This window comes from Ceratotherium simum, chromosome 11 (assembly GCF_057802395.1).
Source record: "Ceratotherium simum simum isolate JZ-2026a chromosome 11, ASM5780239v1, whole genome shotgun sequence".
Taxonomy (NCBI): Eukaryota; Metazoa; Chordata; class Mammalia; order Perissodactyla; family Rhinocerotidae; genus Ceratotherium; species Ceratotherium simum.
The window spans coordinates 52,325,929-52,352,055 of NC_141910.1; the positions used below are offsets into that span (position 1 = coordinate 52,325,929).

Here is a 26,127-nt window from a genome sequence, read left to right on the forward strand (position 1 = left end):
CCCCTATCCCCCACCCCAGGAAAAGCTCAGGATCTAGCAATGAAAGGGTTTACACTGGGAACAGTAGGGCCCCCTAGGACCTTGCCCCAGCTCTTCGGCCAGCAGCTGACCATTTGGACTGGAGCCATCCATGTTGCACTGGTTGTTACGTCATTCGACCATTTCCTTTGCTTCAAGCACTAGACCCAGTAACTGAGCCCTCTGCCACCACTGCCCGCACTTCTGTAGCCCTTCCTCCCACCGCTCCTACTCCCCTGATGGGCTGACAGTACAGCAGGCTGAGACGAGGTGGGGAAGGCAGAGACAGGGAGCATGGGTTACAGCAGGGGCACACTCTCTCTGGAGCTCTGGCAGACACGTGGGGGAGCTGCAGGTCCATTCCCTGCCCTGCCAGGAGGGCGGGAGAGAGGGATGCAGCCCGACCCAGGAGGGAGCCTCCCAGTTTGGGTCAGGTCCTCTGCTTTTATTGCCGCTGAGGGCTCCCTGGCCTCGGCCTTATTTGGTTAAAAAGCCATAAGACAGGGCCTAGAAGAGGGAACTACAGCCATGGGAATATGAACCTGCCCCCACCCCAGGCCTGAAATCAAGTTTAACAACTGCTTACATTTTCCTCCTTAAAAGGAGCCCTGAGCTGAGTCTCACCCCAGTTATTGCGAGGCCAGTCCTACTTGTCCCTCCTCCACATAGCTCCCGGCCTCTCCTCTTTGACCCTATCCCTGCTGGAAACTCTGCGACCCCTAAGCACAACTTCTGAGCCCGGCTGTCTTCTCACTAGGCCTCCAACCTGCAGTCAGACTTCCCATCTGCACCAAGTGCGGCTGCTAAAATGTGCCTTCCTGCCATCCTCTGGCTTCTTGACTCCCCTTCTCCAGAATCCACCTCTTTCACCCTGATCCTCTCCCTCTGCCCAGGCCCAGGCCTCCTCTCCCACCTGCTTCTCCCATTCCCAAAGCAATAAGTGCTTCTGTGTTTTCTTCCCTCTCCATTCTCATCGACTTCCTTCCATCCTCCAAAGTCCATCTGCTCCTGGTCGCTGGGCAAGATGGGCACCGAGGAGGCTGTGGTGGAGCAGGGAGCGGGGAGGGTGAGGTCTGAGCTCCGGGTTTCTGGAGAGGAACAAAGCAGGGCCTCCCTTATTACCTGAGGGGGGCAGGAGAGGGGGATGTCTACTGCCAGGTCCAGCGTATCCGTTTTCCTTCCTAGTGGTTCAAACTGATTGGGGAAGAAAAGAGAGACATAGGTGTACTAATTTGTTTCCACTGAAGTGAACATTCCCTGGCAGCATCCTGCTGTGGGGGAAGCTCGGAATGGGATTTCAGGGCGTTTGGCTTCCACTCCTGGCTCTGCTGGTTGCCAGCTGTGAGATATTGAGCACGTCTCTTAGCTTCCCTAGGATTCAGCTTCCTCATAAACTCCTAACACCTCTCTTGCAGGGCTGTTGAGAGGCTTACATGAGACAACGTGGCGTAAACTGCCTGGCACAGTTGCTGGCACGTAAAAGAAAATGTTGAATGAGTATGAGAGCACCACCTCGCATTCACGCAGAGACCCTCATCACAGTTCAAAGCACAGAGGGGAGGGGGTAGTTGATCCTGGACCATAAGGATTCCGTATTTTCAGTTCTCTAGACTTCTACAGATGTGCCAGCCACTGCTCCGCTGTTACTTGCAAAAGGAGGCCAAGAAGAAACTCCATTCTATAGGGGCTGTACTTTGCTGCAGACTAGAACCCCAGAGAACCAGGGACACCCACTTATTTTACCATGTTGACCCAAAGGGCTCTGGAGAGCTGGGAGTGGAATTTCTGGTTCGGGTGGATGCAGTCTGGGGCAAAGAAGGACGTATCCAGGCGCCCATCCTAAAGGAGAGTAATGAACTTCCTCAAGATCCTGTTGGTGCAGAGGCTGGAGGGGGAGCCACGGCTGATGGGCCTGACCCCCCTGGGCTTGACCACTCAACACCCTCCTCCCCCTGGGGGTGTTCCCAGCCATTGGACTCCTTCTGGGCATGCTCACCTCAAGAGGGAGATCAGAGCAATCCCACAGATCAACAGCCCCAGGTGACCTCGAACCATCACCCTCTGTTCTGGCCCCACAATTCCCATGATTTAATCAAACAAGTGCCATATTTATTTTTACGCACTTTGGTATAATGCCCTAGCCGTGCTGTGGTTGGGGGAAAGAGATCCTAGTCTCTGAGGAAGTCTTGGCCAGCCAGCTGGGGAAAACTACTTCCCAGCCCTCAGCCAGCTGGACCCAGTGGTCTTGGTGGGAAGAACAGGGCCGAGCCTTGGGGCAGTTCTGGGCAAAGCCAACGCCAGGGCAGCATGCCACCCTCCTCTCTCCTGAGGCACTCAGGGGCACTCAAAGCTTCATCCCACTTCCCTCCAGTTAGGAGAGGCCCTTAGGATGGAGGCCCAGGTGGACAGAACTGAGTCCTCACAGTGGTCCACTCACAGAGCTCTTCTGCTGGGAGTGAAAGTGTCAGGCGGAGAGCATAGCCAGCGCGGAGACAGAATACCCAGCACCTTCCTTTATAACTGCAGTGTAGTGCGTGCGGCAGAAAGTGAATAATGTGGGGTTGGACACGTTTAAATCTTGTCTCTGTCCCTTATTTCCTATGTGATTTTAGGAAGGATACCTCACATCTCTGAGCCTCTGTTATATGGGGATGATAAGACTCACCTCAAAAGGTAGTTGTGAAGATTTTATGTGTGGGAGGCACATATTGAGGGAGGTGCTCAATAAAATGAGGCTGCTTTCAGTAGTAACGAGAACATCCCACATCAGGATCCCTCTGGAAATGCAGCTCAGATGCTCAAGGAGGCTGCACCTACCAGAACAGCCTCTGGAGAGCTGGCTACATCTTTCTCACTTTATTCACACTCTCATGGAAACACTGGGCATGTCTGCCTTGAATTTCCTTTTCCATCCAGGAGCCCCATCAGGGAGGGCAGGGAGCGTACCGCCAGGACGGGGAGCTGGATGTTGTGGAAGAAAGGCTGCAGGACCACAGAGAAGTCCTCCTGGGTGTCGTAGCGACCCGACTCCAGCAGCTCACGCATGCTGCTCTGGGGACACACACACAGGTGCCTTCAGCACAGGCCCTGGGCTGGCCAGGTGCCCAGTGGGTCAAGGGTGGGAGTGGGGCAGCGCCCCTGCCCCCAGCTCCCTGGACAGAGGGGCTGACTCAGCCCTTCCCTTGAGAACACAAGTGAGCTTGATTGCAAATCTTTCCAGAGACTTGGAAACAGGTTGGGTCATCTTTTTGTTTTGGTTTTAAGTGAACTGCAAGCTCTGAAGGGCCAGGCAGGACATCCCACAAAGAATAAAATCCTGGGAAGAGTCTCCAGAGAGCCCCCAGGCCCAGGATCTGCAATCTCCCTCCCCATGGTCTACCTGTTGAGGAGGTGGGGGATGGTGGTGGTGGGAGAAGCTGGGCCGCCAGGGTGCAAGGGAGGAAGAGGGGTCCCATGGGGCATCCAGGGTACTGCCTTCTTCAGGCCAAGCATTGGAGTTAAGCCACCTAGGGCAGCTCAGCAATGAGAACTTTGCCACCTGGATTCCTTTGAGGTGACTCCAACAGGGGTATCTGAGACAGCTCAGCCAGGTGGGGCAGAGGAAGGGCCCAGGATGGTGAAGTCTCTCCTCAAACCCCGAACAGTTCTTCCCTTCCCTGGGTGCCTCCCCTAGGGGGCTCTGGGCTGGTGTGTTACAGCGAGTGGGGGCAGAGCACACAGACTGGTTTCCTTCTTGGTCTCACCTGGTAGGCTCCGGTGACGGCCTCCAACCTGGCCAGCTCTTGGGAGCTCTCCCGTGGGGTCAGAACACAGTTACACAAAATGCTGCACAAAGAGAGGGAGGCAGGAGGACCAGAGGGGAAGCTCTGGTCAGGGGCTGGTTCTGCTGCACAGGGCAGCTCCCGGGAGCCCTGGCTTGGAGCACACGTGCCCTGTGGCTCTGACACACATGCTCAGGGGCAGTTGCAGGCCTACATGGGGCCTGGAGAAAGTCTCCAGGGTGTCTGAAGGAGCACCCTCTCACATTAACAGAGAACAAGCATTGGACTTCAGGCGCTGGGGCTGCAGCAAATTATGCTGAGCAAATGAATGTAGGCAATGAAAATTCAATGTCCAGTTTTTAAAAATAAAATAAAAATGCATCCTTTGGTACTGGAGCTGGTATTTTGGGGCCTCTGATGCTCATGCCCTCAGACACTTCCTTGGTTCACACTAGTGCCCCACTGTGTCCCCTTTTGTTTGATTATGAATTATTTCATACCCATAAAATATACTTAATGTTAAAAATGATATCTCTAAATAGAGCCTCAAAACAGAGCCTGGTGCACAGTAAGTTCTAAAAAGTATTTGTTAAATAAATAAAGGTAGGTATAAGGTTGGTGGTCTAGTGGTTAAGATTCGGCGCTCTAACCACTGTGGCCCAGGTTTGTTCCTGGTCAGGGAACCACACCACCCATCTGTTGGTTGTGATACTTTGGTGGCTGCACGTTGCTATGATGCTGAAAGCTATGCCAGCAGGGTCACCCATGGTGGTCAGGTTTCAGAGGAGCTTCCAGACTAAGACAGACTAGGAAGAAGGACGTGGCCACCCACTTCCAAAAAAAATTGGCCATGAACACCTTATGAATAGCAGCGGAGCATTGTCTGATACAGCGCTGGAAGGTGAGAGGAGGGCGCAAAAAGACCGCTCTGCTGTACACGGGGTCTCTAGGAGTCGAAATCAACTCAATGGCACTAACAACAACAAAGTATAAGGTATGAAGAATAATAAAACACACACTTGTGTACCTCTCACTCATCTTGAGTAACAAAACACTCCCAATCTGAAGTTCCCTTGTGTCCTTCCCCATAAAGGTAACTGAATTGGTGCATCATTTCCTCGCTTTCTGTTATAGGTTGACCACAAAAGTATATATCCCTATATGTTGCCTCTTTTCACAGGCTGGGCTCCACTGCCTCTCAAACACCAGAATTTGTCCCAGCCCTGATCTCTCACCCTGTGGCTTCCCCATATCATAGAGGTTCCTGCTGGCACCCTGAGGTTGGGTGAGGGAGGCCACGGCTCTGGCCTCCGAGAAGGGGGTGGTCTTGGCACAAGACCCTCTTTACAGACTTGGACGCATGGACAGACCAAGTCACAAAGACCCCAAGGAGTCACCACTGTGTGAGCCAGACCAAGAGGTGAGCCCTTTTCTGGCTGGGGCAGCCAGCACCTGCCTACCTGGCCTGCTGCACTGGGCACTTGTCTGGGTTCCCCAGGAACACCTGCCGCATGGCAATGGGGCTCATGAAGTCCACGAGGTTGACCAGGGCTCTGGGCACCTAAGGGCAAGGCTGCACATGAGAGAGGGGCTCCAGGGGCTGTAGCATGAATGGTGCCTCCTGGCCGACCAAGTCTAAATGCTGAGAGTTCAGCTCTGTTCAGCCACCAGTTGGTGAACTTAAAATTTGGTGAGATAGGTGCCCCGTTTGCCAGGACATTAGCCCTTTACCCTTTCCCTCTAGCCCAACCTGGAGTAACTCTGTTGAGCAGGCTGGGGACTCAGCCACTCAGAGAAGCATCTGGTGGTCAGTGTGCCCCCCTCCCTGGGCAGCTGGAGCAGCTTGTCCACGCCAGATGATGGGGAGAGAATGCACTGCCGGGGGCAGGACCAGAGAGGGGCTTGCTCTAGACACACCCTACGGCTCAGAGTGCAGTGCCCAGCCTGCAAGCCACCCAGCTGCCGCCACCAGGGAATGTCCCAGGTGGTGGTCGGGGTACAACTAGTGCACACACTGCCTTCCCTTCTCCAAGCCTGAGATCCTTCTGGGCTGACTCCGCATGGAATGAGGCTTTCTTGAGGGTAGGCCCCAAACTCTGGAAAGGGAAGGAGCCCACGCCCTTGGCTGTCTCCTTCAGGGGAAGGAGCACTTCACCTTCTTTCCCCCATCCACCTTTAACCCCACCATGTGTGAGCTATAATGCACCGTATATCTGCCGCCTGCTGCCTCACACCACCTGGGACCTGGAGGTGGAGCCAGAAACTTGAGGCCGTGGAGCCCCCCACCCACCTCTCTGTGCAGGATGTCCAAGGCATTGCGGAGATGCTCAAAAAAGTTGGCTGCTGAATACAGATTCTGGGAAGAGACAGGAGCGGGGAGGAGGAGCTGGTTAGGGGAGAGGGCAGCTGGGCTGTTGTAGGGCCCCCTGCTGGCTCCAGCCCCAAGGACTTGTTCTCCCTCTGGCCTCCAGCTGTGACGATCTCATCATGTCAGAAGCTGAGATGAACAGTTGACTACTCGCTATTGTCAGAGATGGGCCAGCTAGAAGACTGGAACCTTCAGCTGGAGCTATAGTTCAGGAGCAGAAAGTGCAGAGTCCTCCTTCCAACCACCTGGGGTTTACAGTTTCTTCTCTTTCTGAATTCTCAGGAATCATAAGAAAGGGGAAGAGAAGCACCGTATACCTGCCACCTGCTGCCTCACACCACCTGGGACATGGGGGTAGAGCCAGAAACTTGAGGCTCGTGGGGTAAGAAGTGTGTGTGCATGTGCATGAACTGTGCGTGTGTATGCACACACACAGAAGTGTAGTTGGACAAGTCTAGGGACTGTTCTCAGAGAGGATCTCCAAGGCCTACAGGTCAAGGTTAGCAGCAGTGAGGAGGCCTGGCCTGGCCCCGTTACCGAGTCCGTGCAGTAGTCACATAAATCGCTGCCTCCGATCAGCACCGTGATGATCTTCCAGTCCTCGTGGAAATTTACTCTCTACACAGAGGGAGGAAAATGCTTGATGATTTGCAACAAATAAACAAAAATGCCACAGCTCTACAAAATCCATTCAATCCTTTAAGACTTCCTTGCCCACTTGAAATACTAGAATCAGAATCTCAGAGCTGAACGAATTTCATAGGTTTATTTATAGACCACAGACTCTAAGCATCAGGAGGGACTTTCAAGGTCATTATCACCAATAACAAACCTCCTCTCACAGACATAATCTCTTCCAGCCAGCCTCTGACAGGGGCTGCCCTACTGCTGCTTGAATGCCTCTAGTGACAGGGTGCTTACTACTTTTCATGGCTGTCCATTTCCTTTGGGGACAGCTTTAGTGGGTTAGAAAATTAGTGTTTAAAAATAACCATAAATATGACTCACATGGTCATCTTTCATCCTCTGCACCAGAGCCTGGACTTGGTTTGTAAGGTCCCTGAGAAGGAGAGAAAAATAAGTCCTTCTGTTGAGGAATGGTGCTCAGATTTTTCCTGCTAATGTGTCTGAACTGGAGGTTTCCATGGCATTATGCCCACTGCATGAACTGGCCGAGACCCTGAAGCTCAGGGACAAGGAGAAACTTGCCTGTTCTGGAGAGTTATCACAACAAATAACCCTTTGAAAAGCCAATTGTGTGTTTGTCCTAAAGCTGTAGTCAAGGTTACTGCCAATTATATTTGTTGCTTATGGTTTCCTTTCTAGAATTCCACATGCAGAACATCTTTCAGGATTCCATGCTAGAAAACCATTTGTCACCTTTGAAGAACTGGTGTAGATCCTGAAGTTAGACCTATGAAAGTTTTAGCATGCTTACCCTTTTCACCCTAGCTACCAGGAAGCTGAGAATTTGATGTTCAGGCACAATAACCATAAAAATGCTTATATTGACCAGTTGCTTTCTCTTTTTCCCTCCTAGTGGCTGTGATTTTTCTCCTATGTATATGTTATTTTTTTGGTAAACTTATCTAAATGCTTCTTTTAGAAAGAGATGGGGAATAAATATCCACTGTCCATGTGCCTGGGTTTACAATTCATGGAAGGACTAGATCTCAGGCGCCCCGAGCTCCCCACCAGTTCAGGCCCCTAGGTGAGATGGATCCACTGCATGGTAGTCTTCGGGGACCTGGCAGCGGGACCACCTGTCCCCAGCTGTTTCTATTACCAACAAGGGTCTTCCTGGGCTAGGTGAACCGGTCTGGGGGCCATGCCTGTCAACCAGAGGTTGTGGGCCTGAGCAAGATGATGACAGTGTGACAGAGGCTCAGACGGCTGGGCCAGGAGCTGCATGGAGCAAGGAGACCCAGGCTGCTGGGGCCTCCAGGAGTAGGGCGAGGGGCCTCCTTGGGAGAGTATCCTGGGGGGCTGAGCCATTCTGCTTCAGCTGCCAATGGCTTTTCATTTCCTGTTAGCTCCATAGCGGGGCTAGGGACAGGACATGACTCGTCGCCCCAGAGGCCTCCAGGACTGCAGATTCTGGCTTGTCCGTGCATTTGGTTGGCACACCTGGATCTTTCCTGGGAATTGCCACTTGCGAAGCTTGGAGAGAGTGAATCTCCCTGCGCCATCATGCAGTGGGAAGTTTTAAAAACTGGGGAAGGCTGGTCAGTTAGTTGAATGATTGGAACATGCTGCACATGAAAGCAAGGTCAGGCGTTCAGGAGTATGGCCCCTGTCCAAGCTCCAGCCTCTCCAGCCTCCCTGCTGTGGCCTTAATCACAGGGCAGAGAGCCTCTCAAATCATTGCCGCAAACGGATAAATGTTCCCTTTGCACACAGAGGTCAGCATTACAATCTTACAGGGACTACGTGCCTCCCGCCCCCTTTCCCCCAAGGGTCCCTCCCCAGATGCCATACTCAGCCTTTGCTCTGGGAACAGCCTGATTGAGGAACGCATTGGTATCATTGGCGTCACCAGTGCCCACTGCGTAGCCTGTGAGATTGCTGTTAAACTTTCGAAGGATATCTGGAAGAGGAGGGGGTGAAAGGACACAGAGAGCTTAGGACGGAAGGCCAGGCTATCTTCTCTGGTCTAGGGTCCTGGAGAGAGGCAGGCCAGGGGAGGCAGGGAGGTGGGGTGTGTGCCTGACAGGACTTGAGGCCTCTTTGAGTTGAAATGACTCGATGACAGGGTGGGCCCAGGCAGCAAGAACCTCTCAATATTTTTCTTCTTTTTAACAATTCACGGTGCAGCGAATACTTGCTATCTCATTGGACTGTCTGCACCCTCTGGGCCAGTGAAAGAAAGCTGAGGCTCAGAATGTGTGGTAACTTGCCCTCGGTCACCTGGCAAGCACACAGAAGGGTCGGGGCTTGAATCCAGGTCCCCGGGCTCCAAATACAGTGTTTGTTCCACTCCCTTCAGCGACCTGTTCACGCCTCTCCTCCCACTTCAATGGCAGTCCATAGCAAAGATGTTATTTCCTCCTTTCTTAGCTGAGACACTCTCAGGAAGCCTAGGGGTCAGATGGAACGAGTGGACAGACTCAAGCCCCTAGCTACTTACTCGGTAAGGTGGTCACGTTCTCCAGGGAGCCATCCCCTCCTGAACTGTAGGGAGTGAGCAAGCCAGTGAAAGAGACTGAATCAATACATGGGGTTTAGGAAAGGGCACCCCCACCTTTCTTAGTGCCCATGCCATCAGCACCTGTAAGATGTGCCAGTCCCATCTCTTTGTGTTTGAGGGATTCTGAGACAATTTGAATTCTCCAATGGGTTGGTTCCCTCCAAATCCAGAATTTGAAGGCAAAAGAGAGCTGTTTCTTTTCTCCACCAAATCAGGAGGGAGAACATTCAGCTGAGTATCTACTTGGTGCCCAGCCATGAGCTAGATTCTCTACATTAGTTATCTCACATCTCCAAATGAGCTTATGACGTAGATGTGACTATCTCCATGTCACAGAGTAGGAAGCTGAGGTGCATAGGGGTCAATTAACCTTCTAAAGGAAATTAAAAACCATAAAGGTAACTAAAAACCAGCTGGAGCTGGAAACCTTTGGAAAATGGATAAGCTCTTCTCTGCCCAGTGGTGAGGTCAATTCCACTAGAAGGTTCAGGGGATGGCCTCTCACTGCCTTCCGATACCCAATCTAATTTCATCTAATCTAATCTACTTTTATGGGCCTCAATCTAACCTCAAGACACACTCAAAATTTCATTCACTTTCATGCATTTAAAGTGAATTCATGGGCCGGCCCGGTGGCTTAGCGGTTAAGTGCGTGCGCTCCGCTACTGGCGGCCCGGGTTCGGATCCCGGGCGCACACCGACGCACCGCTTCTCCGGCCAAGCTGGGGCCGCGTCCCACATACAGCAACTAGAAGGACGTGCAACTAGGACGTACAACTATCTACTGGGCTTTGGGGAATAAAAAGGAAGAGGATTGGCAATAGATGTTAGCTCAGAGCCGATCTTCCTCAGCAACAAAAGAGGATTAGCACGGATGTTAGCTCAGGGCTGATCTTCCTCACACACAAAAAATAAAATAAAAAATAAAGTGAATTCATGTGGGAGGCAAGGAGAGAAGTATTTCTACTTTAACAAAGTCCAATGTTCAGATATACTGTATTTGCTGACATTTTTCTTCTGTACCTTCCTCCTCAATCCCAGCATTTTACTCCAGGCTAATAGATTTTGAGAACACAGTGTTAGCATTCAGCCCACGAGTACATAGGGACTTCCAAAGGACAGGTCATGAACCAACGTCATGGCTCTTCTTCTTTCAAGGGAATGCTTGGGATGAAGTTGACTTTGTAAAGATGCCCTGCAAGCCTTGCCCTTCTTCCTCACTCAGGTATCTCCCTCCCACCTATCAGATGTCTGAACCTAACTTGGCTGGTGGTTGGGCATTTGTTTGAGCTTCCGATTCTTTTCCAGCTCAACTCTACACACAGCTGCTGCTTTAGCGGCTTCCTGATCCTTCTTTCTTTGGACTAAAAGCACTTAATCAGAACACCTTACACTTGACAGGAAATCGTATATCCATAGACCTCCTCCAATCACTGTGTTCTAACTCTGCCTCCTTTCCTCCTTCCATAAACATATAAACAGAAACATAGAGATATACACAAACACACAGACATCAAGTACTTTCTATTGTAATTTTTCATCTAAAAGTATCTTTGTTCTAAAACCAGTGTGGTGGCTGATCAAACCAATAGGCTACAGACATCTCTCTCTGAGCCCATTTTAGAGTGAATAATTCCAGGAAAAAAGAGAGAATTATACAAATAAATATAAAGGAACAAAAATATTTAAGCCCTGGTTTTGATCAGAACTATGTGAAACATGAAAGAAAATAGATCGATATGGAACATCTAGTTTACATGAGACCCTTCAGATTAATGTAATTCATATTACACCATGAGCTCCAAGGCTGTCATCTGTTGTCACCCACGAGGCACAGAGAAATACAGAGTAGATGCTCAGTAACATTTGTTGAAGGAGTTTCAGTAATATGAGATTGGACTCCTAATGAGTAATACAAAAAAATGCATTTTTTGGTAAGTAAATTTTATTTTGGTCCTTTGATGCCAAACAAGCAAACTTATTTCAACTGAAGAAAAGGTAAAGCTCTCAAGACCCCTGGGCCTGCCATACTGTTAAGCTGGCCAAAGCTGAAAACTTTCACTGGCATATGAGCCTCACAGGTCAAGGGGCCTTGGAAATATTCACAGCCAAACCTCCTTCTGCAGGTCCTGCTCACAGACACCCACCTCCCAAGAACTCTGGGTCTCCTCCCCCGTCCAACTGTATGAGGTCCACTCTCCCCACTTCCTGTTTCCTTGGAGGAAGAGGCTCAAATTGCATTCTGAATTTACGTAGAATCATTAATTGCCTAGTATGTCCAATCCAGAATCTTTAACGGCTTCGAAAAAATTGCTTTTCTCAGATCAGTCTACTGCATGACATTTCCCAGGGGATGCTAATAGGTATTATGAACAAAGAAAGAGTTCTGGGATTAAGGGTAACACTGGATTAAACAGATACAATTTAAACAGATTGCTTCATTGTAGGGCTTCTCAGACCCTTTAATATGCTAACACGCATGTGAATTCCCCAGAGAAAGGATATAGTAGGTAATGTTTTCCCCAAAATACAAAGAATTTTGCCCTTTTCAGGAACACGCCTGGGGCTAGTGTGCCATGGAACACACTTTGGGAAACACTAGTCTATATATTCCACCAATCATCAAACTGTCTCTCAGACTCTGACCCAGAACTTTCATCTTTAACACAGGTGGATCTTGGGGCAGGTATTTGAAACATTTAGAATACAGGGTTTAAAGGGACAGCAGCCATTGAATACACAAGGCCTTGGAATTAGAACTAAAAGATTGAAACATTAGTTCTTACTGGACCTTACTTGTAGCAAGAAACAGAGCAATGGCTGAACTTTTCCATTGTTCTGCAGAGAGAAACATTTAGCAAAAGATTGCCCGTTTGTATGTGAATCCCAGGAACCTGTCCAGTTGAACTGTTCGTGAAGTTGGGCAGATTGCCTCACTTCCCCAGACTGCACCACCAGGTGCAGCTTATCTATCATCTGTTGGCTGGTTTGTCTATTTGATTTTCTGTTTTCCCACACTACGATGTGAGGCCACTGCCTCCTTCGCTGAGGTAAGTGCAGCTGCCACCACCTCATCCTTTTTCTTGCTTGTAATAAGCTCTGCTTTCTGTCTCTCCCTTTGGCTTTTCTTTTTCTTGAAGCCTCAGTGACACCTGGGGCAGAGCGGTCAGGAGGCGAGGCTCTGTTTTGTTCCTCCAGCCCGTCAGAGACCACCTGCCTGGCTGAGGGAATGTGGAAGCCTGGGGGCCTGGGGAGCCTGGAGGCATTTACCTCAGCTCTCAGCCGGTGCTGTCCTCACGCTACCCACGCCTGGATCCTCTCTGAGGACGCCTCTGTCCCAGCCAGGGAAACCTTTCTCTCTGGGACTCTCCTCAGAGTTGGCCGGGAACTGTCCCCACACTGTTCCCTCTCACTTTCTTGGAAGAGACATTTTATTTGAATTTACTCTGAGGAAAAGGGAGGAGGCAAGGGCCTCGTTGGGCTGCCCAGATTCTCATTAGCACTATGCCCTCTGCTGGCTGGCTTTGTTCTAGTTGTTTAGAATTCTGAGCTACTCGCTGATTACTGTGAAGCATACGGAAACATGGACTTTACTAGGAAAGAAAGAAACTTAAGAAAACCCACATCCAACCACTCACGACACACCACGAGATTTCTACCTCCATGTCTGGAATGCCCTTTCTCGCCTAATTGCTAATCTGTCAAGACATAACTGGGGTACCACCTGCTCTGGGAGGCCTTCCTATCCCTGCTGGTGGGGTTGGTGACTCCCTCTTCTATATTCCTGAGGCACTCAGGCATCTTTTACTCTTAAATAGCACTTGCCAGTTGAGCATAAGCATTTGCCTCTGCTGCCATACATCCCCCTCATCCGCCCGCCTTGATGCCTAGTATCATGTTGCCACACGAGAGGGGCTCAGCAATGCCTGTCAGCTGTGATCTTGTCTTGGTTATTTCCCCTGAAGTGTGTGTTGCATTTCAGAGTTTTCTGGACAGATGTGTACATACACGTAAAGGCAGAGGTGTGACTACAGAACAACATGAATACAGACAGACAGTAAACAAAGACGCAGGAGCATCTACATGTACACAGATACATGCACAAGGGCAGGTGAAGACAGTGATTTGGTGCTTTTCGGGTGCATTTCATGTTGGATTTGTTGACCCAGGAGTCTGATAAGAATCCTGGTTTGCTTTTTCCGCACAATTGAAAAGAAAATGTTATCAACAGTAAAACATCCTCTCTATTCACCATATTGTCACATTTTGCTGGAATACATACATTTTCCTTCGGAAAGCCCCTTTCGGACCCGGTCCTTGCTCTTTGGTACTTAAGCATTTACAGGAAACAAACCCCCACCCAATCTCTGGGGGTGAGCTGGGGGTGGGAGGGGGTCAAGGGTTAACATTACCTATATGACAGCCCCCGATACTGAGTGGTGACATCGGGAAGGTCGTCCGGTTTGGAGCCAATTCCAATGCCAGCCTTTGAAAACATACCAAAATCCATAGGAAAATCAGCAAGTCAGAGAAAAGGGAGGCCATGCAGGGCTTCTGTGCTCACTGTGGCATGAGGGGAATGCTGGACTTGGAGTCAGAAGGCCCTGGGCTGGCGTTCTGCAACATTCCCTCCCAGCTGTGTGCCCTCTGCGACCCTCAGCTGCCTCCCTACTGACCTGAGGCTGTGCCCTGCTTATCTCATGGGATTGTTTGAATGACCAAATTGGATCATAGTTGTAAAGATGGTTTGAAAACTCTAAAGTGCTTTGCAAATGTGAGACACTGTTATATTATTACTCCCAGCCTTATGCTCCTACGTTCTTTCTAAGCATGAAGAAAGAGCCTATAGATGTGAGTGAACTGCAGTGGACAGATTCTTCATAAACGCCACATTTCTCCTCTTTCCTTCTGGGACATTCTGTAAGGCAATCTCATGGCCTTAGAAGTGCTGTCGGAAAGTGGCGATCGGGGGTGGTAAAAGGGCCTTATTTCTTGGAACTTAGGAGCAGAGCTTTATCCACAACTGTGGAATCTTCACTACTTTTCATGCAGATGCAAAGAGGAAACAAATGTGAGGGTCTGAGCTGCTTGTAAAGCATAATCCAACGGGAGAAGAGCACCTACATAGGGAGGTTTAGAAGATTTTTTGAGTCAAAATGACATATTTTTGCAACTGTTGGAAAAGTTTTGTTAGGTGTTCAAAACCTCCATTATCTGAAACAATTTGGTTCACTCCTGAAAAAGATTTCCCCTTGCACACCTGATTGAGAAAGTGGCTGCAAAAGCAGACGATTGCCAAGCTCTCGGATGAACAGAGCCAGGATGGAGGGGGGATAGTGCAGAGGTCAGGAGCGCAGGCTCTGGAGTTAGGAGGATGGGGACCTGCAACTGACACAGCCACCTCCACCCCACCAGGGGCCCAAGAGTCCTTACGGTCAGAGAATCCCCCAGAGCAGCCACAACTTGGATATCTGCAGGTCTCAGGGAGTGCACTGGAAAGACAAGTGGCCACACTTCAGTCCATAGGAAGGAAGGGAGGGGGAGAGGTGCTGAGGGAGAGGAAGAAAGAGAGGGGATGGATGGATGGCTGAGTGGGCAGAGTGGAGTCCCACCACTTCAGTGTCAGTGGTCACGTGGGATACCAGCTGTGACCTGAGTGCATGACCAGGTGGGCACTGAACCATCTGAGATGAGGTGCAGGGCCTGACGCACAGCCCATTCAGAGCTCGGTTCTGGATTTCCACCAAGAATCTGAGAAATAATCATGTCGGGCCTTTCCCTGCCCCCACATCTCTTCTAAAGACTCCAGGAACCTTCCAGCCCTACTGCAGGTGGCAGTGATTGCAGAGCCCGGGGCCACAGGACAACCTGCAGAGCTGGCTCTCTCTTCGGACTCCCTGGGTGCTCCACCCCCAACTCTGGGCCTCCGTGAGGTCACACCACAGAGCTGGGCCACTGAGAGGGGAACTCACAGGGCTCCTCCGCTGGTGTTCCCTTTAATGGGCTGAAGTGGGAGGGCAGCAAACAGTTCCTGATCTGGCCATCTTGGGTCCTGCTGAGTAAGATGTCACTACAGGGTGGAGGGGGACAAAGCAGGGACGAGTCCCATGTGACCACTCAGACAGAAAGCTAGTACTGGCCATAACTGTGTCATTTAGTTACATATGAAAAATCTTATCAGGGCACTCATTGGCCTTGAAGTCCTTGTGGCGGGGCCCTGGGTCCTGATGTGTCATAGGGGGCTTACCAGAGGTGGGCGATGAGGCAGAAGGGGCTCTGTCACTGCACAGCAGCTGGCTCCCATGACCCTAAGGGCGTGGAGTGAATCCCAGAATCTCAGGGTTGAAAGGGACCAGAGAGGCTGGCTGGGCATCAGACTCACCCAGACAGCTTTAACACAGAGGCTCCTGGGCCCACCCTGCGGAGGAGCCTCGAAGAGCATTTGAAGAAGGCTCCGTAGGTGATTTTGTGGGGTTTTTTTTCTTTTTTTGTGAGGAAGATCAGCCCTGAGCTAACATCTGTGCTAATCCTCCTCTTCTTTCTGAGAAAGACCGGCTCTGAGCTAACATCTATTGCCAATCCTCCTACTTTTTTTTCCCCAAAGCCCCAGTAGATAGCTGTATGTCATAGTTGCACATCCTTCTAGTTGCTGTATGTGGGACGCGGCCTCAGCATGGCCGGAGAAGCGGTGTGTCGGTGCGCGCCCGGGATCCGAACCCATGCCGCCAGTAGCAGAGCGCGCGCACCCAACCTCTAAGCCACGGGGCCGGCCCTGTAGGTGATTTTGAATATCAGCCAGGCTGGGAGCTCTAACCTAGTTCAGTTCCCTCCACCATCCAATGCAAGAAGCGGGGCAGTAACAAAACCACCCCACCTCACACCACCCCACCCGCGCTTCTGCAGCTGCATTATGAGGAGGATAGTTATCTTCACTTATGTCTTTGAAGAAGCTGAGCTTTGACTGGCTGGCCCCCTATCTGGCCTGTTATCAATGGAGCTTCCTCTGTCCTCCACTCTGTCTGCAGGTGCAGGTGGATGGACTTGACAGAGGGTGAATCCCCCCAGCTGCCCATGGGGAACTCTTGCCCAGGTTCCCACCCTGCCCTGTTGGGCCAGTCCCAGCTCAGGGGCTGTCCACTGCATTGACCGCTGAGCCAAAAGGAAGCAACAAGCAGATACCTGTACGCTGTTCTTGTAGGTGCTCAGAAATGGCCAGTCCTGTGAGAAGAGAGAGGTGAGCAACCACAGCAAATTTCGCTTGCTTCCTGCACTGCTCTCCACTCCCACCAGCCCTCAAGAAGTGCTGACCTTGGCATAAACACTTTCAAAACTTTCAGCCTCCGCTGCTCCACATTCCCAAGCCCCTCCCTGCCAGGCTGACACTGCGGGCTCCCTCCCAGCACGCACTGGGTCCTTCTCTGCAATCCAGATAAACAATTAGAATAAACCCTGCAATGGCTCCTAGGAATGAGCATGTCTGCTCTCCGCCTCCCACCCCACTGGCCGGGGTAGCCGTGTCACCCCTTTTTCTCAACCTTGCCGTCTCCCAACAGAGCACTACTTTCTGCTAGTACAAGACCATGTCTCCCTGACCACCCCATGCCACTCCCACCCTGCAGCAGCCTGGGCTCCTTCCTGCTCAGGCAAGAAAAGTCAGGTGCTGTGAGGTCCCGCTCCACACAAATCCCAGCTTAGTGGTAGTCAGTCACAGGCCTGGGATCTCTCTGGGAATATAGAGGAATTCACAGAGGTGAGGGGTCGGCTGCAGAGGTCCAAGAATCTTTCTGACTATTCGTGAGTGAACATGGGAGTCTTGTTCTTTCTCTGCCTTCCCAGTTAATGTCTGCCTCCCAAGATCCAGCTTCCAACTGACCACCCCCACTCCCCACCTCCATCCTAGCAGATATTATTCCAGGTCTCAGTTCCTCGCTCTTCCCATCCTGCCATGGAGGCAGTGGCTACATGGGGTGTCCTTCTATACCATCCTGCCCTTGACATTCTCCCTGCCCTCTGCCTTCAAAATGAGAGCTGGATGGTGCCGCCATGTTTCTCTTCCAGGCTGGAAAGAGCTGCATGCAGCCCAGACTTGTGCTTCTAGAGCCTCTGGGCCACTGGGGGGCTGTCATTCCTCACAGTCCAACCAGACGGGGCATTGTGGGTGGTTAACCGAGTCTGGAATGGATGGGTAGGTGAACAGAGCCAAGGGTGGGGGCGAGAATCTGGGATGAAATGAACTGAGAGAGCTTAATGAGAGTCTTTACAAGGCTGGAAAAGACGCTTTAGGTAGACCCATTGCAAGGATATGCTTTTCACTCTACCTGGTTTGGACATGCGATACTGATCTCACTTTCAAAATTATGCCGTGTTGTCTTCTGGCCGACGGGTTCCAGCTAAACCAAGAAGCAGGAAGATGGGGAGTGAGAAAGAGGTGGTGAAAACGGAAAGGTCAGATGCAGGTCAGGGCTGGAGATGGGAGGGAGGGACAAAGGAAATGGGATTTATTATCGCTGCAGTGCTGGGAATCACACAGATTGAGCGACGGGCTTCTGAGTCCCTCCGAAAGCTTTCTGGAGTCTTTCTCTTATCAGAGGGAGAGTGTTGTTTCCTTCCTCAGGTGTCTTACCATGTTGTTCCAGAGGGCACTGGCTGCGTGGGCGTGAGCCTTGCTACTGAAGTGGAAACAGTCAGGAGCAAAGAAAGAGCTGTCAGGCAACCCCTCCTGGTCACAGGGCAGAGAAGAGGGGCCATGTTAGAGATGTGGGATGGCATAAGTGATGAGCAGAAACAGCTGGGTGCTATCTGTGGCTCCCACTTCTCCGTGATGCTTGCTTTCCTTACCGAGGTCTTTGGCATGTCCACTTTTTCAAAGAACGGCTGCACGACCACTGTAAAATCTTCCCTTGTGTCGTATCGCCCACTCTCAACCAGCTCGTGAGTCCCCTCCTGCAGGAGGAAAAGGGATGGGATTGGGAGCTCCCTGCATCTGCTCGGTCTCCATGGGACCTCTTTCTCCGCCATAGAATTAAACAGACTCTGACCTCTGAGTGAAATCCATGTGCAGCAAAATCTCAACTGATCGGGAGCCAGCTGGTTCCTTTTTAGAGCAGCCTTTATCTCAACCCCTGCCCCCAACCTCGGCTGCAATTGCATATATTTGGCTTAGGCTCTGAGAATAGGGAAGGTAAGAAAAAACCTAAGTCCATCAGCTTGATCCCCTTTTAAAACTTCTGATTAAAGACGGCGGGGGTGGGGAGGGGTGGATAAGTATTTGATTAAAAGACTTTTTTGGGTAATCCTTACATTTAATTTATTTCTGTCCTACATTTGTTCAGAAAATCAAAGGTGAATGAACAGCGACATTTAATGCCTGTTTATATTGCTTGCACCTAGTGTGTGTGTGTGAGCACGTGCTCCTGTGTGCACACACTTCTTTGAGACTCTCAGATCTGTCTAGGAGGGTCACAGAGTAGGTATTCTCCCAGTTCCCACTTGGGCTCAGTTCCAGGAGACCAGTTATCCCAGTTCTGGCTCCCACTTCTGCCAGGCTCTGCCATTTCACTGCTTGCCAAGTTTCCACTATTTGGGACCAGGACCCTGCCTGGAGAGGGAGGTCAGCCTTACATACCTGGGAACATTAGTGCAGTCACTTCAGAGGACACTGTGTACTTTCTTTTCTCAGGGTCAGCCAGAAAGAGAGCCCCTATGCTGGGGATGTTTCACTTCTGATCTCCCAGGGGGATCTCCTCAGGTTACAGGCAGACCCTTGAGTAAGGCAGAAGGTGCAATACTACTAACTAGCTGTGTGACTTTCAGCAAGATGCCTTCCCTCTCTGGACCTCTATTTCCTCACTGGACCTAGACTATCCCTCAAATCCCTTCCAGTGCTACTGGTTACTCTGTGGATCAGCCACAATGGCTCACAGTGGCACCATGCACCTCCTGAGAAATGAAAATCAGTGTCTAGAATGCCTGGCACATGGTGGTTATTAATAGCATTAATCATCTCCAGGGAGAGTGATGGGAACTATAGCTTTTACAGGAAGAAGGGTGAGAGGATTCTGAGAGAGGCATGATAGCCTCTTGTAGCTGAGCTGTGAACTTCTCCACTACGCTAGATCAGGGTCTCAGTGGTAACCAAGATCAGACCTGGGAAGAGCTGGCCAATCTAGAGAGGTCGGTGAAGGCAATTTTGGTGAATAGTTCTTCTTTTTGGCTGCCCAGCACCTGAACCCACCTCCTATGTTTGAAAAACTCCACTATATGAAGAGCAGCCTGCCTCCCACTGTAGAAGGTGAGAAAGACAAATGCCGGCTTTCCCAATGCCCCTCACAGTGGGGGTGTGGGCACATTCCCAAGCATCCCCCAAACGATGCTCCAGCCTCGGGCTTTGGGTAGGAAGCTAGTGCTAGAAAGATGGAGGAACGGCACAGAATCCATTCTGCTGAGGGTGGCAGCTGCATCCAGTCCCTAGAAGCAGCAGTGACAGTGGGGTCCATGGTATCTCCACTGGACTAGTTCTTTGGCCTGATTTTGATTCTTATGGGTTGGCCCTTAGAATTCCGTGATTCTGTGATTTCCAGTGTGTTGGCCTCTGACCACAGCTTTCTAGCTCTTCCAGATATTCTGCTTAAATAACAAATCTGATTAAATTAACCAGGATTGCATAAGCTTTTGTTGCTTGCATCCAAGAACGTCATCTGGAACAGGTTTGCTCTCACGGCCATAACCTCGGCTGCCTTCCTTCTCCTGCTGCGGGCCATGGAGACACAGGCGCCTGCTCACAGCAAAAGGAAGTGCAGCTAGGGAGTCACCCAGAGGGCTGGGCAATGGTGTCAGAGGATGATAAACAGAGGTTCATTCCCCTGGGCCCTGATACCTCTGGCAGGTACGGCTGCCCCAAGAGAGTCTGCAGGGAAGTGGTTCTGCTCCAATGAGTCCATGGGCTTGAAGGACGGATCCACCCTGGAAGCTGTTTGCAGCCCACTCTAGAAGAGCTGGAAGACTACCATTGTCCTTTCGAGTGACTGGACGACTATGTGGGGGGGACACTCAAGATAGTCAAGGGAGTCAGCTGCTCTGGGCAAAGATTTGATGGAGAAACTCCTAAAATGAACAATCCACAGATGTCTAGAGATCATCTGCTGACTTTCTTTCTCCCTGTGCTCCCTAATAACACCCGATCCCCTGGGAGGGGAGGGCCGAGGGAATGCATGGTCTCTCACCGAATCCTGCAGACTCTCTTGGATGGAAAGGGTTTCCCACCTGGAAGTTGGAAGCTCACTGCAGCCTCCATGGACAATTGGAAATCTTCATCTTTGTGTAAGGCCAGGAACTGAGATTTGGGGAGTGTGTGGAGCTACTTGGCTCTATAGCTTGACTCAAACAAATTGAACCACAGTCCCTGTTGCCTTGCAGGGTCGCTTTACATCTGCAAACTGGTCAGTGGCAACCTCACACCCAGTCTGGGTCAAAATAACGTAAGCAGGTACTCATTTTCTATAACCAGAGCAATCAAACCACACAGTAAGCAGTTCCTGTGCGATCTGAGGACCCCTTCCCCGCTTACCTGATACTTCTGATTCACTTCGATGAGGGAGGCAAGTTCTGTTGAGTTATCATCAAACTGCAGGACACAGGGGCACAGAGACCTGCACACAAAACCCAAGAGATGTCCCCACTCCACCAAAATCACCAGAATCGCCTGAATGCATGATGCAGAAACGCTGGCTTGAGATTCAGAATACATTTAACTTGGAGGAATCACAAGTCTGTGCTAAAGGGGGCCCTGGTTGGCTAACCTGTTGACTGTACCAGATGAAGCTGAAGGAAATTTCCCAGACCTGGATTTGCTCATGAAAACAAGATCATTACGTCTTCTGACATCTGCAGGAGTGACTTTTACAGGAGCTGAGTTACCTTTTGACAGGTAACTCAGTACTGCACAGTTCTGAGGACTGTGCAGTACAGAATATGGCACACCTCCTTCTAAGTAATAATGGTGACAACAGCAATAACCATGATGGCTGACACATTGAATGTTTACTGTGCCAAGAGCTTTATGAGTATTAATCCATTTACTCCTTTTAGCTATTCTAAAAGTTGTATTATCATTATTCCCATTTTATAGATGAGAAAACTGAAGTTCAGCTGGTTAAGTGGCTTCTCAAGGTCACATGAATGCTGAGTGAGGGAGCCAGGAGTTGAACTGAGTCTATCTGGTCTGAACCTGAGCTCTGAATCCCTGGTTCTGTCCAGTCTGTAGCTCTGCCCTGGCTGGCCATCTTGCAGATCTGGGCTGTTGGTCCAGGGGGATGAAGTGATAATAGTGTGGCTGGCTCAGTGTAGACTTGGCACTATCAAGGAAAGCTGGACCACTGAGACAGAAGAACACTGGAGAGGCGGCAGGACAAGATGACCCTGCGTCTGCCTAATTGGGCAGAAACTTGACCATTTCGGATCCGAGAACAGACCTGGCAAATGCCTACTCTGAACATTTAGCTTTGATTGCCTAAAAACCCTGCAGAGATCAGCAGCAAGAGACTTTGGGGTGAGCTGCTCTGAAGTGGAATGAATACACTGAACCCCCGTGTGCCCCAGTGACTGGAGAAAGTGGGAGTGGGGCTGAGTCAGCAGCTGAAAATAGCACGCCTGACACCCGCCGCGTAAATAGGTATGTGTCATCCAGCAGCCATCCTCCCTCTGCTCATACATCCTCTGGCCTTCCCCAGGGGACCTGTGCAGTCTGGGCTCCCCAGGTGAGGTTTGGCATGGATCTTTAGGGAAGCAGCCAAGATACCCCTTAATTTCCAAGAGCGAATCTGGCCCTTGTGAATTATTCACTCAGTCATTCAGCAAACAGCCGCTGAGCCCCTACACTGTGCTGGCAGTGACTCAGAATTCAGGGCTGTGGGGGAGAGGCACATGAATAATTACCACATGCTGTGCTCAGGGCTGTGATGGGGGCCTGTACAGAGCTGGGGGTGAGGGTGGGGGGGGGTGGGCAGAGCCACCGTGACCTGGGCTAATAGTGCAGAGGAGGCCTTGTAGGAAGGAATGCTGTGAGAAACGTTCATGCTTGGGTCAGAAGATGTCTTATTCCTGAGGGTCATGGAGATGTGTAATACTAGAGAGGGAGCCAGATTGGTGTGGCTTTGGAGGTTGTGGATGAAGAAGGCCTCTCAGGGGCCTTCCCAGGACCAGGGCTCTCTGTTCTTGGGGAAGGACTCTGTCCTCTGGACCCTGCTGACTCTGACTTGACCACCCTCTCCTCTAGCAAATGACAATAACCCTACATTTGTGAACGCCCAGCCTGGAGCACCCACACCAAACAGAGGTTCCCTCTGTCCTGGAGATGGGCCCCTGGGAGGGGTGGGGAAGCTCTGGACACACTCAAGGTGGGCCCTAGCAGCGCCTGAGTGGCCTTGAGCCTAGTCCACATAGGCTCACCCTACGCCTCATGCTCTACTCCTCCCTCCCTGGGGGACTGAAGCATTGTTGGGTTGTGAGCACATGCTCTAAGGGTAGCTGTGACCCTATACTGGGGTCACAAAAACCCTGGGGTGTCCCCTCCATTAGGCCTTGTCAGGTTAGAAAATGGGGTGATTTCGGGGCCGGCCCCGCGGTTAAGTGCGCGTGCTCCGCTACTGGCGGCCCAGGTTCGGATCCCGGGCACGCACCGACGCACTGCTTCTCCGGCCATGCTGGGGCCGCGTCCCACATACAGCAACTAGAAGGATGTGCAACTATGACATACAATTGTCTACTGGGGCTTTGGGGAAAAAAGGAGGAGGATTGGCAATAGATGTTAGCTCACAGCTGGTCTTCCTCAGCAAAAAGAGGAGGATTAGCATGGATGGTTGCTCAGGGCTGATCTTCCTCACAAAATAAATAAATAAATAAATAAATAAGTAAGTAAGTAAATAAATAAATAAATAAATAAATAAAAAGAAAATGGGGTGGTCTCAGCACTCCTCCCACTTCTGCCCTGGGGTTTTCTAACCAATCAGAGTCACCTTCTGCTAAGGGTCCCATGGCCCTTTCGGGAACAGGGGAGAAGCTTCCATCTCACCTGAGGATCAGCCTTGGGCAGCTGACTTTATCCTCCTGGTACAGCTCCCTCAGGCTGACAATCTGTAGCACCTTTACCAGGTTCACAAACGCCCGAGGAACCTGAGCAAAGGCAAGATCAGTCCCCAAGAAGAGAGATGCTGGGCAGCTTCAGTCTCTCATCTGGGTCTGGGCCAGCTCCTCCTGCTAGATGTCAGGTCTATGGCCTTTATCTGGCTCCACCTACTCCCTTTACCTCTCCCTCCCCTCTGCTCCCCGTCAACACCTATGTGTTCAGGCTGCCAGGACCAGGACTGACAGCACAGTCAGTGCTGGTCTCCAGGGAAATGGGACCTGGCAGGGAGGTCTCAGCGGGAAGCCAGAGCCACCTCCAGGCTAGGTCTGAGGCCCAAGAAGAAGGACTCAGTTGAGCTGCTCAGAGGCTGTGTGGCCCTGCCTCCGTACCTCGGCATGGAGGATGTCCAGAGCCTTCCCAATGTTGTCTGTGAAGTTCTGCGGAGAATAGTGGGCCTGCAAGAAGAGGAAATGTCACCCAATCTCTCTGTAGACCATCGTCGCTTCCCCTCTTGGGTCCCCTCCTTTCTGTATTTCAACCAGAGTGGACAACACTGAAACACAGGTTTGCCTTTTGGGACACAGCCTCCACATCAACCCCACGGTCCTTGGGCTTGTCATGGCTGTGACCCTCAGGAAAACACCCTTTCTTCTGCATGGAGCTTTGGAAAGCTCTGGATCCACTTCATATCAACTAAATGCAGGGCCTTAGCTAAGGCACATCACATCTCTAGGGCCCTCTAAAATGGCGTGTTGGAGCAGAGGACCTCTAAGATCTCCCGCAGCTTGAACATTCTCTGGTTCCATGGCCTGATGTAGAGCCTCAAGTGCCTGAGGACCCACAGCCCAATCAGATCACTTAAAGACGAGACTCATCCCACCCTAGACTTCACTCTGCTGGCCCCCTTTCTGCCTGACAAACATATTCGTCTTCAAGTCCCAGCTGGAAAGTCTCCTGCTCTGTGTAAACCTCTCTGATACCCCCTGCCACCCCCAATTCCCATGGCAATTCTGACTTCAGACCTCTCTTCTGTGTGCATCACTACAACCACATTGTGCTGTTTTTCTCATCATGTTATGATGAATCGTCTTGGCTTCCCTCCCCCGGCACTGTGAGTTCCTTGAGGACAGAGCTGTTTCATTCATCTGCTTAGCTCCTAGTACAGTGCCTGGCATATAATATATGCCAGCAAATGATACTAGAAATAAAAAATGTTCTGTTTATCAGAAAACACTGTAAACAAGTTCAATGGAAAACAACAAATAGGCAACATATTTGACAAAGTGTTAGTATACTTAATATAAGGGGTTTTTACAAATCAGTACGAAAAAGATAAAAAACTTAACAGAAAATGGCCAATAGGCATAATATGGAATTTAGCAAAAGGAGAAATTCAACTGAGCATTAAACAAGGGAAATAAAAGTTTATTCCTACCTAGTAATCAAATAAATGCAAATTTTGAAAATGTGATTTTTTCATTTATCGGATTAGCAGCTATTAAAACAAATAACATACATTGCCAGTTGGAGTGTGGGGAAGTAGGCATAATTAGTACAAACATTCTGGGAACAATTTGGCAATATATAAAAGTATTAAAAATGGGCAGTCACCAAAAAATAAGACGGATGGATGGATAGATACGTGTTAAGGAAATATAGCAAAATGTTAACAACGGTAAAGTCTAGGTGGTGAGTATATGGGCATTTACTACACAATTATTTCAATTTCTCAGTATGTTTGGAAATTTTCATAATAAAACATTGGGGGAAATGTATATATCTCTTTGCTGAAAAACCTTATTGCTTAGCATATATGCAAGGAAACAATTATGGATGTACATAAAGATGGATATTTATCCAGTGTTATTTATAATATGTGAAATTAGAAGTAATGTAAGCTAAGTATCCAATAATTGGAAACAGTTAAGTAAATTATGGCTGATCTATATTATGGGCTGCTATACTGTCATTAAGAATTATAGAAGAATAAATATTGACATGGGAATATCTTCTCAACGTATTGCTACTGAAAAAAAAAGCAGGTTACCAAACAATAATTTCAGAATGATACTATTTTTAGAAAATAATAAAGCAATTTCTCTGTATTCACAGAAAATGCTAGAGAGACATTTACCAAAATGTTAACAATGGCATTTCTGGATGTTGTAATTACAGAGAATATTTCTTCCTCTGTACTTTGATGTGTTTCCTGTGTGTAATGCTTGTAAAATACAAAAAAAAACCAAACTATTATTTTTTTTTTTTAAAGATTTTATTTATTCATTTTTTTCCCCCCAAAGCCCCAGCAGATAGTTGTATGTCATAGGTTCACATCCTTCTAGTTGCTGTACGTGGGACTCGGCCTCACGCTGGACGGAGAAGTGGTGCCTTGGGGCGCGCCCGGGATCCGAACCCAGGCCGCCAGCATCAGAGCGCGCGCACTTAACCGCTAAGCCACAGAGCCGGCCCCAAACTATTATTTTTAAAGTCAGCTGAATTGAATGTAGAAGAGGTGCAGGCCTGCTCAGCACAGGCAGAAGAGGTAGAAGTTACAAGGAGGCAGATTTGGGCTTAACATAAAGCAACTCCACAAAACAATCCGCACTTGCTCCTAACGCTAATTAAGGCTACCTTGCAAATTAAAGAACTGCCCCATTGATGGGAATGTTCA

General features: G+C 50.0%; 1 protein-coding gene across 1 annotated transcript in view; it reads right to left on the reverse strand.

The window, feature by feature from the left end:
• The window catches only part of PLB1 (phospholipase B1), a 127,034-nt gene that overhangs the window by 39,168 nt on the left and 61,739 nt on the right, over positions 1–26,127 (reverse strand). Inside the window, exons 24-43 of the mRNA XM_014781358.2 lie at positions 23,846–23,911; positions 23,403–23,503; positions 20,901–20,982; positions 18,173–18,277; positions 17,958–18,053; positions 17,653–17,724; positions 16,514–16,552; positions 15,582–15,642; positions 14,768–14,826; positions 13,747–13,820; positions 9,275–9,318; positions 8,626–8,734; positions 7,156–7,207; positions 6,685–6,765; positions 6,070–6,135; positions 5,240–5,340; positions 3,762–3,843; positions 2,965–3,069; positions 1,762–1,857; positions 1,141–1,212 (exon numbers count right to left, since the gene is read on the reverse strand). Coding sequence (XP_014636844.2) covers positions 1,141–1,212; positions 1,762–1,857; positions 2,965–3,069; positions 3,762–3,843; positions 5,240–5,340; positions 6,070–6,135; positions 6,685–6,765; positions 7,156–7,207; positions 8,626–8,734; positions 9,275–9,318; positions 13,747–13,820; positions 14,768–14,826; positions 15,582–15,642; positions 16,514–16,552; positions 17,653–17,724; positions 17,958–18,053; positions 18,173–18,277; positions 20,901–20,982; positions 23,403–23,503; positions 23,846–23,911 — 1,563 coding nt within the window. The remainder of the gene's footprint in view (positions 1–1,140; positions 1,213–1,761; positions 1,858–2,964; positions 3,070–3,761; positions 3,844–5,239; positions 5,341–6,069; positions 6,136–6,684; positions 6,766–7,155; positions 7,208–8,625; positions 8,735–9,274; positions 9,319–13,746; positions 13,821–14,767; positions 14,827–15,581; positions 15,643–16,513; positions 16,553–17,652; positions 17,725–17,957; positions 18,054–18,172; positions 18,278–20,900; positions 20,983–23,402; positions 23,504–23,845; positions 23,912–26,127) is intronic.